Source organism: Centruroides sculpturatus, unplaced genomic scaffold, assembly GCF_000671375.1.
Source record: "Centruroides sculpturatus isolate CEXI.00-Female unplaced genomic scaffold, Cexi_2.0 scaffold979, whole genome shotgun sequence".
NCBI classification, from domain to species: Eukaryota; Metazoa; Arthropoda; class Arachnida; order Scorpiones; family Buthidae; genus Centruroides; species Centruroides sculpturatus.
In genome coordinates, this window is record NW_019385319.1 from 41,865 (window position 1) to 57,566 (window position 15,702).

A 15,702-nucleotide genomic window follows, 5' to 3' on the forward strand; every position below is an offset into this window, starting at 1 on the left:
ATCTCTTGGATTTTGACAGTTACAATTAATTTTATAAACTATTTCAGTTTTTTTCCAATTTATCAACATTGATTTTGTATTTTCCTAATCTATCTTTATGAATTTTATTGGTCAAAGATGGGGCCAAAACTATATTGTCCTTTTTTTTAGAAATTTAGAGCAATTATCATAAATATCAGCAATTTAAGAGAAGGCTTTGTAATTATTATCTTTTTTATTTTTTATATTAAACCTATTTTTGTAATATTGTGTATGCCAATTTTTTAAAAGTTTTTTTGGATAACTATTGAGAATAAATTTATAATCTAATTTGTTTAATTCAGTTTTGCATTCATTTTTTACTGGTAGTTCTTTAATTCCGTTATATATGTATTCTTTTTTATAGTTTCTGGGATACATGAGTAATAACTGATTGTTTTATTTACATTAGAAGGTTTTTTATATGTTTTAAATGAAATTCAAATTAATTTAATTTCATAAGTTTGTCTACAGTTACTTCGGACCTCCTGCTTCTTGGCTTTTTAAATTGTCATCTAACTCCAGTCTCAAGACTGGGGATGGCCAGACGGACAGATGAAAGTGAGAACTTATTGGTTCACAGTTGTTTCAAATTGCAGCACTATTATTGATTACAACTTGTTTCTAGGCAATGTGTTCCCTGCATGGGGCAATTGCTTATGCAGTTGTTTGGGGAATGGTGCCCCATGGCCCAAGTCAAACATACTGCTGTCTTGTGTTGTCCTTCTCTGTTTGATTTGTATTCATTATTTGTTTCATTTTCTTTATTTTTTTGTGGCGTAGTAAACACTAGTATTGTGTTTTATTCCAAAGACACATGGCAAATTTTCCATCAAATTCCTTTATTAGTTGATACGGTACATTGTTTTGTACTCGTTTTGGGCTTTGCTCCTCTTCAGTCAACAATTTTAATTCTCTCTCCAATTCTTGAAGTGTAGAAGTAAATGATGCTTCTTTACTAGCAGTTTCTTGAATCAAACTTTCTTCCTGTTTCATTTTCTTTGTTGCCATTGACGTGGAATTTGTTATTCACATGTTTTGCAGTGCTTGGATACCCGTGTGCAAGAAAGGAGTATTCTGGTAATTGAGAGGCAACATAGTGTCTTCAGCACACTGCTTCAGATAAATGGGTGACTATAATCAGGTTCCATTCGAGTCAATCAGCTGGTCGTTGAGTCCTTTGGGACCTCGGCTTGGAATCAACTGAACGATGTAGACTGGTGCGACATGTCCCTGCTTGACAGGCTTTTCATATCAGATAAGATATGCTCTTCTTGACTACGTCCTGAGGATATAGCTTTTTGAAAACACTGGTTCGATGGTTTTTGGAAATCTCCCATGTGATGGCATCCCATAGTAGGTGGGTCACTGGGTGCTGAATAATTTGCTTTAATTAACTATGGATGCAAAAATTACAAAATATTCATGCACAGACCAGTCACCTACTACAAACAATTTTAACAATTCTAGTCAGCTAGCCTATTTGATACTGCATGTAACTGGAGAAAAAGTTTTATCCAAATATCCTCTTTTCTTTATACAGAAGTTATTTTAATCAACTATTTGACAACCCAAAAAGATACAAAAATTGAGATCAGGAGATGTTCTGATAGAAACAGCATCTGCTCAACAACTGACAATGAAGAGTTGGGAGACATGTGAGTTAATGTCATATCAGTATAATTTAGTATTCTGTGAAAAATTTGATAAAGTTGAGATGAAAACATTTTAAAATCTTTCTTAATTCTGTACTAGAAAAGTTTCCCCCCCCTTGATGGTCGCTGATGACTATGCTTTTCGTTTTCAGAGCAAAAGCAGAATAACGGAATTCAATGTTTCGAACAATGTTTAAAGAAACAATTTTAATGTTTGAAAAATATATATTTATACTAGAACATTGGAAAGCATATCATACAAAGTGAACAAACTCTTCTTTTGTGATAAAGATCTTCTTAAACAGTTTAACTAAAATCTTTATTGCATATCTTTTATTGTTGTATGTATTATTATTAAGGATATACTACTCAAAAACCTTATAAATTGCAGCCAAATTTATTATCAATTTCAAACGTTTTCGGTCATCTTTAATGACCTTTATCAAGAACAAACGAAAATTGAATGCTGACTGATTTGTATTAACGATAAATGCGTTTTGGAACGCTTTTTAAAAACCTTTTAGTACATAATCTCGTGCCATTGGGTTACCGTTATAAGCAGGGCTTTGGAGCGACCATTTTTTTGAGTTGCTCTGCTTCGGCATCAAAGTATTTGCTCCAGCTCCGCTTCGTGCTCCGCTCCATGCTCCACTCCATGCTCCAGTTAAAATATTCTTATAGTAATTACATTAATTTTTTCTTTGATGTATAAGTACATATAAAAAAAACTTGTTTATTTACAACTAATTTATTATTAAAAAAATTAACATACAACCTCGTTGATTTCAATAAATAAAATGGCAGATAGCAGATCATCCTTCATTACCTATTATCACTTAAAAGCAATTTTAATCCAGAAAATAGATGCTCAACACTTGCTTGAGAAATTCGCATCTTTGAAGCAACTCTGCAGGCTTTTCTGATGTGCTCCGGATAATGGTCAATGGCTTTGAATACATTCACCTTTAATCTCCCCACATCCTCTATTGCATTGCAGTCTTTCTCAACGTGTTTGTCTATTTCGTTGTCATCTTTATTATGTATAGTGGAAATTCGATGACTGTTTTCTCTTCTATCCAATTGTTTTTCATCTGTATTTTTGATCTTCTTCTGAATCTATATTTATCATATCACTGGTTGTGCTGTGACAGTTCAACAATTGCTTGCTTTTCAGCCAAATCAATTAGTGTTTGCCTTTTGATTCACTATTGGATGTCTGAAAGACCTTCTCTTGCTTTTAGTTTTTCTGCCACACTTCATAAGATTCTATATCTAGAATCAACATACACTCCAGCAAGAAAATGCATGTTTTGAATAAGCTCTTCTTTCTGCTTTTTAATGGGATACAGAATTCCTAACGAAACATGTCTTTCAAATTCTTCCATACATTTTTCTAGTTTACACCATTCTTTCATAAACATCTTGTTACTGTATCTAGGAATTGAGTTTTACCATACATTTTCAGCAAAACATTATGAATTGTTGGTGTTTATTAATTTTACCACAACCTGTCAAATTTTCCTTAATATTTTTGTTATTCATTCATTCTTTAATCCATCCCAAATGGCTAGTTGAAGAGTGTGAATACCATACCTCATTAGATGAATTTTTGTATTATCATTAGTCCACGCTGGCAATATTAGGGAAGGATTTTTAACCCAATGTGGTGAAATGTCTACATTCATTTCTTCAATGTCTTCAGTTTTTTCATCTTTATCCTGGAAAATATTTTCATGATCGCCAAGTTTATTTACAGCACGTGTCATGTTCGCTGCATTATCTACACTTAATGCTTGTGTTTCATTGATTTCAAATTTGTTCAAAGTTTCTTTAATTTGATTTTTTACATATAGAGTTGTCTTCCTTCAGTATCGACAATATCCAATGTTTTTATTTCAGTTTTCTTGTTTTCTTAATACCAAAATTGTACATTGATGGCAAGAAAATTTCTTATTTCCACAAGCTGCAGCATCTAGCTTTAACTCCACATCTGCAATCACCAAGAATTCAGAGAACTGGGGGATCACAAAGGGGAAGGAATAGCTTGGTAAGGGGATAGTGTAGACTGGAGAGAAAAGTTCCCACCTTTCATATGAGACATTTGTGATATTACAACTTATGCCACTTCCATTTTCACTGTCTCAAATATTAAATAAATATATATATATATCGGAGCAGTGGAGCACTACAAATTTCTGTGCTCCGACTCCGCTCCTGCTCTGAGTAAAAATCCATTGCTCCACCTGCTCCATGCTCCCAGCTCCAGCTCCGCTCCAAAGCTCTGGTTATAAGTGGGCACAAATAAAAACTGATCAGATACATCAATAAATACATAGATGAAAAAAAAACACAACCATAAAAGTAAAGCAAAACATTAATGCATGTGTAGCTAGATTGCATACTTAATATGCATGCTTTTCTAAATGTCGTCTCACTATTTATTGCCACTTTGTTACAGTTCTTTCCTGTTGAAACATTACATTATGCTTGATCTCTATGCTGCCGATATCTTACTTGCTTTTCTAAAGTTGATTGCTTGTCCTTCTTGACTGGTTTTGTAAATATGCCAAGCCTCTGCATATTTGAGGTGCTTTTTTGTATCAATTTTGCTTTATCCATTCTGCTATAACTTATAAAGGGTCTGCTAGAATATATGTTGCTAGCACTGTGACTGGCTGATCATTTCTTATGTTACTTTTGTGCTCCATCAGTCTTTCTTTGAGTGATCCCCCTGTAGCTCCAATGTAAAACAGCTTTTTCTGCAGCCTTTTATCTGTTGTTGGAATTTTATATACTTCAGGAAGAAGGTTTCGGTATACTTCATCTTTGTCTGCTCTTAAGATTTGATAAACTGTTGGATTCCTTTTGTAAATTATTTTTTGTTTGTTGCTGCTCCAATTCTTTTGTAGACATTATTTAGCGGGCCCCTGTATTCCATCAGTGTATACTCTTCTATTTTATTTCTTATATTCAGCTTGCTGATGCCTGTTTTTGTTTTGCTGATTAGAGCCTTAGTATTAACCCTAAATTGCTTTGCTAGGTTTTGATATATTGCATTTTGCTACAGTGAGTGTGTGCTCTTGCTGTGAGCGCTGGAATGCTGCAAGTTCACACGACCCAGCAACGTATAAATTCCACGGTATAAACAATGGGTTGTATGTAGGCTTTCTGTAGACCTTTGTAATTATATCTCCTCTGTTGTCTAATTGTATTGATAAATCCAAAAAATGTATAATTTTATCATTTGCTTGTTCCAGCTCAATCTCTGGGCGAAAATTGTTGTTGTTGATGTCTTTTATAAATTGTTGTAACTTTGGTTTTAATTTTCATATAATAAAAACATCGTCTACATACCGTGCGTATAATATTATTTGCGTTGCATATTTTGGTATGATGGTGTTCTCTAATGTTCTTAAAACCATTTCACATAATGCACCTGCTACTGGACTTCCCACTGCTTGTCCTTCTGCTGCGCATATGTGACTCCTTTAATTAAAGTTAAATATCAACGAATATGTGGTTAGATGCGTCAGCTCTAGTATCTGTTTTCTTTTCTTTTCTGTATTTTTAATTTTGTTTTAATAAAAAAATCTCTTAAGTGGCTGAAACAAGGCTCTAGTTTGATGGATGGATATAATGCTTTAAAATCTAGTACTACATTTTACATTTTCATAAAGGGGATGAAGACTCGGGACTACTCATTGGTATTGCCCGAGTGTGAAGAAGAGTAAAGGAAAGGTAGTTAAGGGAAGAGGCGATGGGGAAAGAGTAAAGCGAGATAGGAAAGGGGATGAAAAGGGAAAGTTTCATGGGCGCCCAGCCTGTTTTATTAAGAATCAAATGAAACATACAGATATGGCTCCTGGCCATCAGATACAGATAATAATTGCAATATTTACAGTATGTACAATTGAAGACAGTTTGATTACACGTAGTTTGAAAACAATTTTAACCGAAAAAACAGAAGAACATAAATCAAATCAATATTTTGAACAAATACAGTTCTTGCCTGTCAGAATACAGACGATAAATAAACTTTTAACAAAATATTTTAAGGAAAAATGATTACACATAGAATGATCAAATTTACTAATCGAAAATACAATAGTAATTAGACAACATTAATTAATGTATTAATCAAATATGGCTTCTCGCCATCAAAAAACATAAATTATACATTGATGAAATCTGAATCTTACAGTTATCACCGAAAGTAAAGTATTACAATAAATTAACTTAAACTATATATCGAAAAGGTTATAACAAATACGGCTTTTCGCCGTCTAGTACAAAATAATTAGAAACAAATGTAGGGGCAACTGAACCAAGTAGATCGATAGAGGGTGTAGAGACAAGAACACTAATGTGTTCTTTTAAAGTTCGTCTCAAGCGCTTTAGTCTTCTTAATAAAAGTTTGAAGTTCATAAAAGAGTTCTTTTTCAGTTACGAGATGGTGTAGTTCGCATGGCCAATTGAACCCGTGTTGCAATGTTTGTTGAATTAAAGAGCTTCTTTCTCTGTTATAGTTGCTGCAGTAGAAGATCAAGTGATCGACATCTTGGACCGATGCACCATCGCAACTGCATGTTTCTTCGTCGGAAAGACCGAATCGATGAAGGTAGTGCTTCAGATTCCCATGTCCGGTGAATGTCTGTGTCATGATGTAACCAATATTCAAATGTTTCATGGCAAGGCGCTGTTGAATACATGGGAAAAATTTAAAGGTGATTCTTCCTGTATCACCATTTTCCCAATCCACTTGCCACAGCTGAAGGGCAGTTTGTTGAATCAGATCCTTGATGTTTTTCTTGGTAAGAGCAGTATAGATGATCTCACCATTCTCATTAGCATGCTTTTTCGCTAGTCTATCTGCTTCTTCATTTCCCTGCACCCCGCTGTGGCCTTTAACCCAAGCGAAGCTGATTTTATAGTTGTGTATATTCTTCAACTTATTCCGGATGTTATTTATCATATCGCAATCAAAATAGTCACTGTTGATACGACGAAGTGAGGTTTGGCTATCCGTACATATACGTAGATGTCCTTTGTAGTCTTTCAATGTGTAAATGTAAGAGATAGCTTGAAATATAGCGTACAATTCGGCATCAGGAACAGAGCAATAGCTGGCTAGTTTAAAGCCGGCTTCATGTTTGAAGTTTGCATTGCCATGTTTAAAATGAATAAAAGATGCTCCTACATTTCTGTTGTTTTTGGAACCATCCGTAAAGATAAAGTTAGTAGGGTATGGTTCTGCATTAATATCAGTGATGTCAGCCTTGTAGTTATTTGTTGGGTGAACGTATTTAGATTTCTCTTTGATTATTCCATTATTGACAAAGGTCTGTAAAAAATTATAATCCAGATTAGGGAGGCAACCGATATCCGCATACTTCGTAAGATTGTTGAGGCCTTCTTTTGTAATCTGTATATTGTTGAATGTCCATGTCCATGTTAGCATTTTAACTTTCAGGTATAATGGAGTACACCCTGCTAATACTTGCAATGCCGCGTTGGACGTTGTCCTATATGCTCTACACATTCTGATGAGTATCGGTCGTTGTATGGATTGAATCTTACGTTTGAAGTTAATATTGTCAATTTTTTCGCCCCAAAACGGAGCACCATATAAAATAGCTGGTTCGATGCATGCTTTATTTAGCATTGTAATTGCTTTCCCACTGAGGCCCCACTCCTTGTGAGCAATACTTAACATGGCATTCATTGTTTTGCTTATTTTACTTGCGATGTAATCTAAATGTTTAGTCCAGGTTAAGCTACAATCAATCATTACTCCTAAATATTTCATCACGTTAACATTTTTAATCCTATTTCCATTAATGGTTATTTTGAAAGCCTTTTGAAGTTGTTTTCCTTTTGAGAGAACCATATTCTCACACTTATCATAATTGATGTCAAGTTTATTCTGTTTGCTCCAATTGTATATTTTATGCAGTATCATGTTTGCTTTCTCTTGTAGTCTTTTTCCATACCTATGTGAAATCATGAGCACAGTGTCATCCGCGTAGCTTTGTAGTCTCCAATTATCTTCGTTATGTTCGTTCAATTTAAGGAGGTCGTTGCAAACAATGTTCCAAAGCCCAGGGCCCGACCTTGACCCCTGTGGGCAACCTCTAAAAATAGAGCGTATGACATTTCCTCTTTGATGGTATACTCCTGCAGTTCTCTCTGTTAAATAACTCTTAACCCCTTAACGACTGTTTCAATAAAAAAGGGTCTTTTTGGAATGCCCGTTCTTTTTTATTACAAAAAAAATTCTTCATTTCAATTGAAAAAAGTGGTTTTTTCGATTTTTCAAATTTCGCAAAAATTGGTTCCTATATGGCAGCTTTTCCTCTGGATAGCCAACTTTACAGGGGCTACCTGCAGCCTGCGATGGTGGCTTTTCCGCGTGCTACGCTAACGTGCAGGAAAGCTGCCATTCGTCGGTTAGCTTTAAAAATAATACAAAAAGAAAAACATGACAAAACATAAAATGAAAATAAATTTATTGATTCAAAAACATTTATAAAATGATTACAATCATAAAATACAATATTATTTATACTATTGAAATATAATAATCTGGTATAAAGTAATAAATTATCACATAAATAAATACTATAAAAAATTAATAAAAATTAAATGTACGTAATTATTAATAAAAATATTTATAAATTATTTACAGTTAAAAATAAGAAAGGAAGCAAAAAATATTTTAACATAACGATTAAATATTAATGTAAAAGTTTTACGTGAAATTCTTATGTAAAAAAATAAGAATAATAATATAAGAATAAAATAAGAATAACCCTTTTTTAAAATTTTTCCATTGTGTGATATATTCGGAAACAGGGTGCTGCACACAATGGCACATCGCAATCTTTGCAATAATATCGCGTTTCCTTTCTTATTCTTTTGCCTGCACCGTCATGCTTAGTTTTGCATACGGCACAGCGTCTAGTGGGAGCCTTTTTTTTGTCGGTCTCCGGAAGAAGGTCCGGGAAATGTCTTTCCGTAAGTCTAAGTGGACCTGGAATTCTCGGACCTGAAGTTCTCGGCTGACCATGTTTTGTAACCCTCGTTTCGGTGTGATACTTTTGTATAATTGTTTCAATAATGTTAATTCTAAAGTCTAGATGACTTAGTACGCCACCATTTTTTTTATATAAAACAAAAGCATTAAAAGTACAAATATCTAGTAGATGGAAAAATACTTTTTTGTAAAATTTCTTCCCTCTTTTTCTCGCCACTGGATAATCTCGAAGATGCTGATCTAATACATCAACACCTCCCATTGTGTCGTTATAGTCGACAACAACCTGTGGCTTTACAACTATTTTACCGGCATGAGTTTGTTTTCTTACCATTGATGGATTGTGGACCGTAGAGAGTAAAGTGACGGCTCTTTTGTCTTGCCACTTCAAAGCCATCACTTTACCCCTCTGCATCGCCACTGTTTCTCCCTTTTTCAATTTTTTATTTCTAACCTCAGCTGGGATCTGTTGTCTGGTCGTCCTCACAGTTCCATAGAAATCTGTTTGGACCGTAACCAGATAATCAGCTAAATGTGGGGAAGAATAAAAATTATCTGTTGTTAGACAATAGCCCTTGCCTAACAACGAGTCCGCTAATGATAAGACAATTCTTGATGTAATAGGCATATCTTTATATTTTTGATTGAAAACTGTATCTTTTCCGGTATAAATTATGAAATTATATAAGTAGCCAGATGCGGACTCGCATAACATGTAAAATTTCACACCGAAACGAGACCGTTTGAGAGGCATGTATTGTCTCCACGAAAGACGTCCTTTGAACAGCATCAAACTCTCATCCACCACTATATCCCTTTCTGGGACATACAGACGCGAAAATTTTGAACATAAATTTTGAACTACTGGCCAAATTTTATTCAGTTTAGGGTTTGGATGAGTTCGCGGATTATAATTTTCATTATTACTAAAATGCAAATTTTGTTTTATTTCCAAAAAACGATTTCTTGCCATTATTCTTCGAAAAATTGGAGTCTCAAGTGTTTCGTTTGTGGTCCAATGCATTCTCTCATCCGGTTTATGAATTATTCCTTGCAGTAAGATAACACTCAAAAACATAAACATTTCCTCCACGGAAACAGGATTCCACCGGCTCCTGGATGTCTGCGGTTTTGATAGGGCGTATCTGTTCGTTTCAGTAGTGATTTCGTTCATTAATTCGTTATCGAAATATAAATTAAAGTAATCTAAAGGTTCAGTTATGTGAATTTTAGAAAACCGACACCCAGGAGTTCCAGTGAATGGAAAGCGTGGAGGAGGATTAGGAAATGTACTGGTGTCAGCAGCACACCACGACCTAGCAGCATCTCTTCCCTAGTCGTCCGAGCTGCTAGAGTCGTCGATGGATGGGATGTAGGACTCGGATCCACTCTCCGAGATCGCCATATAGCTGTCCTCGCTATCAGACATTCTACAAATAAGGAATATATTCTAAAAACTGTCTTATTGTTTTGTTATACGCTAAAAATTACAGATTATTCTCCAGAATACATAAAATTATAAACTTACTTGCTAAGATAAGATTGAAAACTCAGCGAAACAGTAAAAACTGTCGATGAAGTCTACAAATAAGCAATATATTCTAAAAACTGTCTTATTGTTTTGTTATACGCAAAAAATTACAGATTATTCTCCAGAATACATAAAATTATAAACTTACTTGCTAAGATAAAACGGAAAACTTGACTCCAACAATAGGAGAAAAGTTTGTCAATGGAGTGTAGAAATAAGACAAATAAATCACTTCCCAAATTGCATGGCATGTGTGAGACGCCCGGTGACAGTTTTTTTACCAGCATTTTTTCCGAAATTTTTCAAAACATTTCAACATATTCAAGTTTTCTAATTTTTTGGAACTGCGAAAAATGCAATAAATAACATATTCAGTGCGCGCCGAGTTTACTCGCAAAAAAAGGCGTAAAGTGCCGGCGTTTCACAAACGTCAGGTAGAAAAAATTCGGATAAAAAACACGCTCGCAATAATCAGTATCGTCCATCGAGTCCATCGCGTGCATCTTTTTTACTATAAATTATTATCTTTCAATATTTTGTTTTTATTTCAGGTTTGTTTTTGAGCTGAAATTTTAAACACTTGTACATCTATAAATTCTCATTTTTGTCTGTCTGTCTTTTATAAAGAATATGTAAATAAATGGTAAAATCATTCACGTGTGTTTACAAAGGTGCTGTTTTCCTTTTTTGATCTAAAACATATATATGTAACATTTTCATTTTCTTAGTTATTTGTCATTTTCTTAGTTATTTGTTTTCATTTTCGCTACTTGTCGAAAATTTCAAGTGTAAAGAAATAATGAAAAAATTTGATTATTTTGCGTTATATTAAACTTTTCCAGCGATCGCAGCTTCGATTCGCTCTTCTGTAGGTCGATTGACTTTTCTTAAGCCAATAAGGGCTTTGTTACCACCCCCGGGCCATAAATGTTTCGGATAATACACTCACTCCCCTATTATTTACAGTAAACCCACACGGTTGGTTGAAAACAATTGAAGGGAAACTCCTTCTAAACTTTTATTGGGTATCTTCTGTCTTTGTTGACATTACTGTAACTAATCACAGACTTGTGAAAGGAAAAATTGTTGCGAAAAGTCCCGCCTCCAACCTTCGAAGTAAAATGTAAACAATCAGAATAAATTCGCTTTTTAAATCTTTTTTTTAGCTCCAATGAACTAATTTAACGTTTTTGACATTAAATTATACAATTCTACAATATTTAAACATGTATATATGTTTTTAAAACTATCTAGCAATAAATATTTTTGGGAAACTCCACTTTTTTACAGTAAGTTTATGGGAGATGTTCTTGCTGGCATTAAAATCTTTGTTTCTACGCCTATTACGCTCTAATTGGCAATTTATATTATGACAGAATCAACTTCAACGAATGAGAGTTTTTTCAAAACTTTCTGGTCTGGATTTTCCCGCGAATAACCACTCCACGTGATCAAAGTCAGAATGTAAACAAACGTAAAAAATTAGGTATAATCTTTATTTTAGAGCGTATTTTTACTAGTTTTCATGTTATTTGACTTTACTTAGACAAGAAGATTTCTGAACAAAAGCTTTCAGCTGAAAAATTAACCGGGAAACTTATTTCTACCGAATATTGCGTAATCGTAGGAAAAAATTATCTAATCGCTTATTATAGTGCATTATTGTAAAAAGTGTGGAAAAAATATACGAAAAGCGTCAAATATTCACTATGTAAAGCACAAATATACATTGATAAACTTTGACTCGTCCCTTCACAATAACAATCGACTCCTCTCCCAGCTAAGTAATTTGAGACATAGTGTGAATTATAGCAAGAACTTCTCCCCCGCTCTGGATAGACAGCTGCAGCTTGTTTTGTTTAGAATTGTCAGACCCGAAATTTTATTATTCTAAAAATATAATTATTTTTCTTCTTTTACTTTAGTAAAAATATAATTATTTTACTTTATAACGGATTGAAAAAAATGCTGGGAAAATTTGAGACTCTCGTTCCATAACTATCAACATCCTATTATCATCATACAGCTTGCAGCTCCACTTGCACAAAAGTTTATACTTAGCATCCAAATTTCGTCATTTGTTTTAGGTCCCGGGAACACCTATAACCTTTATCTCCTATAACAACCGATCACGTGACCGATTTTACTAGCAAAAAGCTATAAAACATGCTTCCTTCCCACTCTCGGGGGAGTCTCTTCACAAAATCGGGGGACCGACGACATCGGATACTTTTCAGTTGAATCTCCGAACCCACCGTAAATTCCGAACCTCCCACATCGAATACCGTCCGTTAGTCGCGAACTATTATACTTGTGCCCATAAGCGAAGCCAATAACTTTACAATTTTATGAAAAAAAAAATGGTGTCTGTGAGACGCCACGTGATCAAAGTGCGGTCGGGAAGCCAAGCGATTTGGGAAAGGATTATTCTAAAAACCCGTCTTACTTTTTACTTATTACGCGCTAAAAATTAGATAATAATCTCCGGAATAAATAGAATTATCATAAACTTACTGGATAATGCAGAACAACTGGCTGACAGATATCCAAAGCGAACGAATTTTCACGCACAAAACTGAAGCACGACTTCACACAACAAGAGCAAGACTCAGAATGAGATATTGTACAATTATTCAAAGGAAATAGAGTCATAAATTCTTGAAACAAACTTGTAAATAGGTATATAGGTAAATATACGTAATATATAACTAAATACATTTATAGAAATATGAATAGCATATTTTCTTTTACTAAAATATTCGTTATAATATGAATGACATATTTTACGCAAAAACCCACAAAAAAAATCAGAATAATTTATAAAATAAACTTCTAAAAAGTTTTACTATAAAACTTTATTTTATTATCTATTACAGTAGAGTGTCGTTTATCCGAATGAATCGGGGACTGGGGTTGTTCGGATAACTTATTTTTCGGATAACCGATTATGTGCGAAAAATATATTAATTTATCCCGTATTGAAATTTTTCTCCGTTGCGTGTCGCTTCGCGTTGAATTTTCGTCGTTGTTAAGCCTAACGAAGACTATTGTATCGTTAAAAATTATTTTTTTATTTTGTACAAACAAAATNATAGAGGAATGCAGAGTTTTTATAAAAATTCTGTTTATCCAAATGTCGTCATTTATTTTGGTCCCGGGAACACCTATAACCTTTATCTCCTATAACAACTGATCACGTGACGACATCGGATATCGTCGAGTTGAATCTCCGAACCCGCCATAAATTCCGAACCTCCCACATCGAATACTTTTGTGACAGGCTTCTAGAAGGACAAGAAGGAAGGACCACGTGCAAACAACGAACATTGAAAGACAGGAAAAAGAAACTTTACATAATTATTTATGATCGTTTGTATATGTTTGTAGCTGATTAGTCGCGAACTTTTATAATTGTGCCAATTTGGATTACCCTAAAAACCCATTTATAAGATGTATGTAATATTATTGAACTCGAATCGTCATGGAAACCTACAAAGAGGTATGAAAATCCGTGTAAACTCTCTTTCTCTCTAGCTCTTAGGCGTTTTAGCGTCGAGATTAGTGTTTGTAGTTTTTGTCAATCTTGTCTATTTGAATAAATTCTTGTTTTATTTGTAAATGGTATACTCCTTTACTCGTATACGGTCTACGCCTTATCGTCGACCCCGATTACTCTCCCTCCACTCGACCGACATAGAGCAGAAGTCCCGACACTAGGGATGACTATCGTAACATAGCATCTTGACAAGTGAGACCGTCCCCGACTTCCCTGGCGGTTCACAAATTTATTCTTAGTATTTAGGTTAGTAAACATTATTTTAGAACTGTGAAGTTATAAGTTATTTGGGAAAGTGAACCCTTCTCCTCGCTGTTACATAATATGAGAAAATATGTAAAGAATTGCATGCGAAATTGCGTAGTATAGTCGATTATTGTAAAAATCGTCGAAATAATATAAAAATAATGTTTCTTATACATTATCGCTAAGAAAACTTGTGTGGACTTCGACCCTCAGATGACTCATCCACTCCCTGCTGGGAGAGTAATTAGAGAAGTAGTGTAAATAATGGCAATATCTTCTTACTTGCTGTAGCTAAAAGGCTGTGGTTTGTTTTGTTTTCGAACAAAGGATGTGTGTGACTAATAAATCTACGATATTTTTAGCGAATTTATATAAATAAATATATTATTTTCTGTTTTGTTCGGAAATTTCAAATTTTATTATAATTTCAAATTCGTGATAAACAAAATACAAAACTACGGTAAACTGTAATATGACTTTGCTAGAAAACAAAAAACAGAGTGAATGTAGCGCGAATTTGAAAGGAGATACCACATTTGAAAAAATACTTGCATCCGTAAAAGTGCTTTTCCTGCAAAACATCGTGTTTTTGATAGAAGAATGCAGAGTTTTTATAAAAATTCTGTATATGAACATTTTTCATTACCTTATTATCAGAAAAAGATTTTATTTGTCCCACATTGCTTGACCCACACTACCCCCTGGAGTTTTTTACGAAGAGAGAAATAGTATATTGTAAACAAAGACATTTTACACCCTGAGGCTCTAGAAAAGTGCAGTTTGTTTAGTACAGAACACATCAAATTACTTTACATTATAAAATCAGAAAATAAAACTTATTGATTTTTTTTTATTCTATGCTTTATTCGAAAATAAATTTACAATAATTCAAATAACACAAATTTGCAATAATACATGTAAATATTATTGTAAATTTGTGTTTTATAGATAAAATTAGATCAAATGATTTTAGATAAAAATAAAAAAAAAATAGTAACTGCAAGAATATATTCAACAATCTGTACGAAACAATCGATATATAAACATAAAAAAATTTACTCTAGACAATCCTGTTATTTTATTTTTTCTTCTGGGATTTGACAATTACATGCAGGAGTGCCAAAGAACTTTTATTATAAAAGCTTATTTATATGAATATCTTTACACAAATACAAAAAAAATTCTTTATATTACAGTAATACTTATATGTTTCTAGCCTTATATGTTGACATAAAAAGCTTTACAATAAGCTCTAACAAAAAATCATAATATTTTATAATACACCATTTTATAAAATAAATTTATAAATAATTTTAGTATAAATCTTCATTTATTTTATAATGTATTATTTAGAAACTTATTATTTTTTATGTAACACAATACTGGCAAAGAGACACTCGATACAAGCTTCAGTACAGATAAACATCTGGACGACCTTGAAAACAGCTGATTGTAAGCTTTCGCGGGTTGTTCCCAACAACAGCCTAAGGGGAAGTAGGTTTTCTACACACGTCTGAACTAGTTACTGCAAATACTCGATTGTATTACGTTATTTTCTGATAATTTTTTTTTATTTTCTTGTTATTACCTATATTATATGCTAATCTAAACCTCATTTACCTAACATTGTTTTTTTGTGTTTTACAGGAAAAACTCCCAAAAA

General features: G+C 33.5%; 2 protein-coding genes across 2 annotated transcripts; both read right to left on the reverse strand.

Moving 5' to 3' along the window:
- Nucleotides 1–6,033: 6,033 nt before the first annotated feature.
- Nucleotides 6,034–7,677, reverse strand: LOC111637588. Its single transcript, XM_023383111.1, has one exon. The coding sequence runs from the start codon at nt 7,675–7,677 to the stop codon at nt 6,034–6,036; it is 1,644 nt and encodes a 547-aa protein (XP_023238879.1).
- An 811-nt stretch (nt 7,678–8,488) lies between these two features.
- Nucleotides 8,489–9,937, reverse strand: LOC111637600 (piggyBac transposable element-derived protein 4-like). The gene has a single exon (XM_023383120.1). It carries the CDS (start codon nt 9,878–9,880, stop codon nt 8,489–8,491), a length of 1,392 nt encoding a protein of 463 aa, XP_023238888.1. The 5' UTR covers nt 9,881–9,937.
- Nucleotides 9,938–15,702: the final 5,765 nt, after the last annotated feature.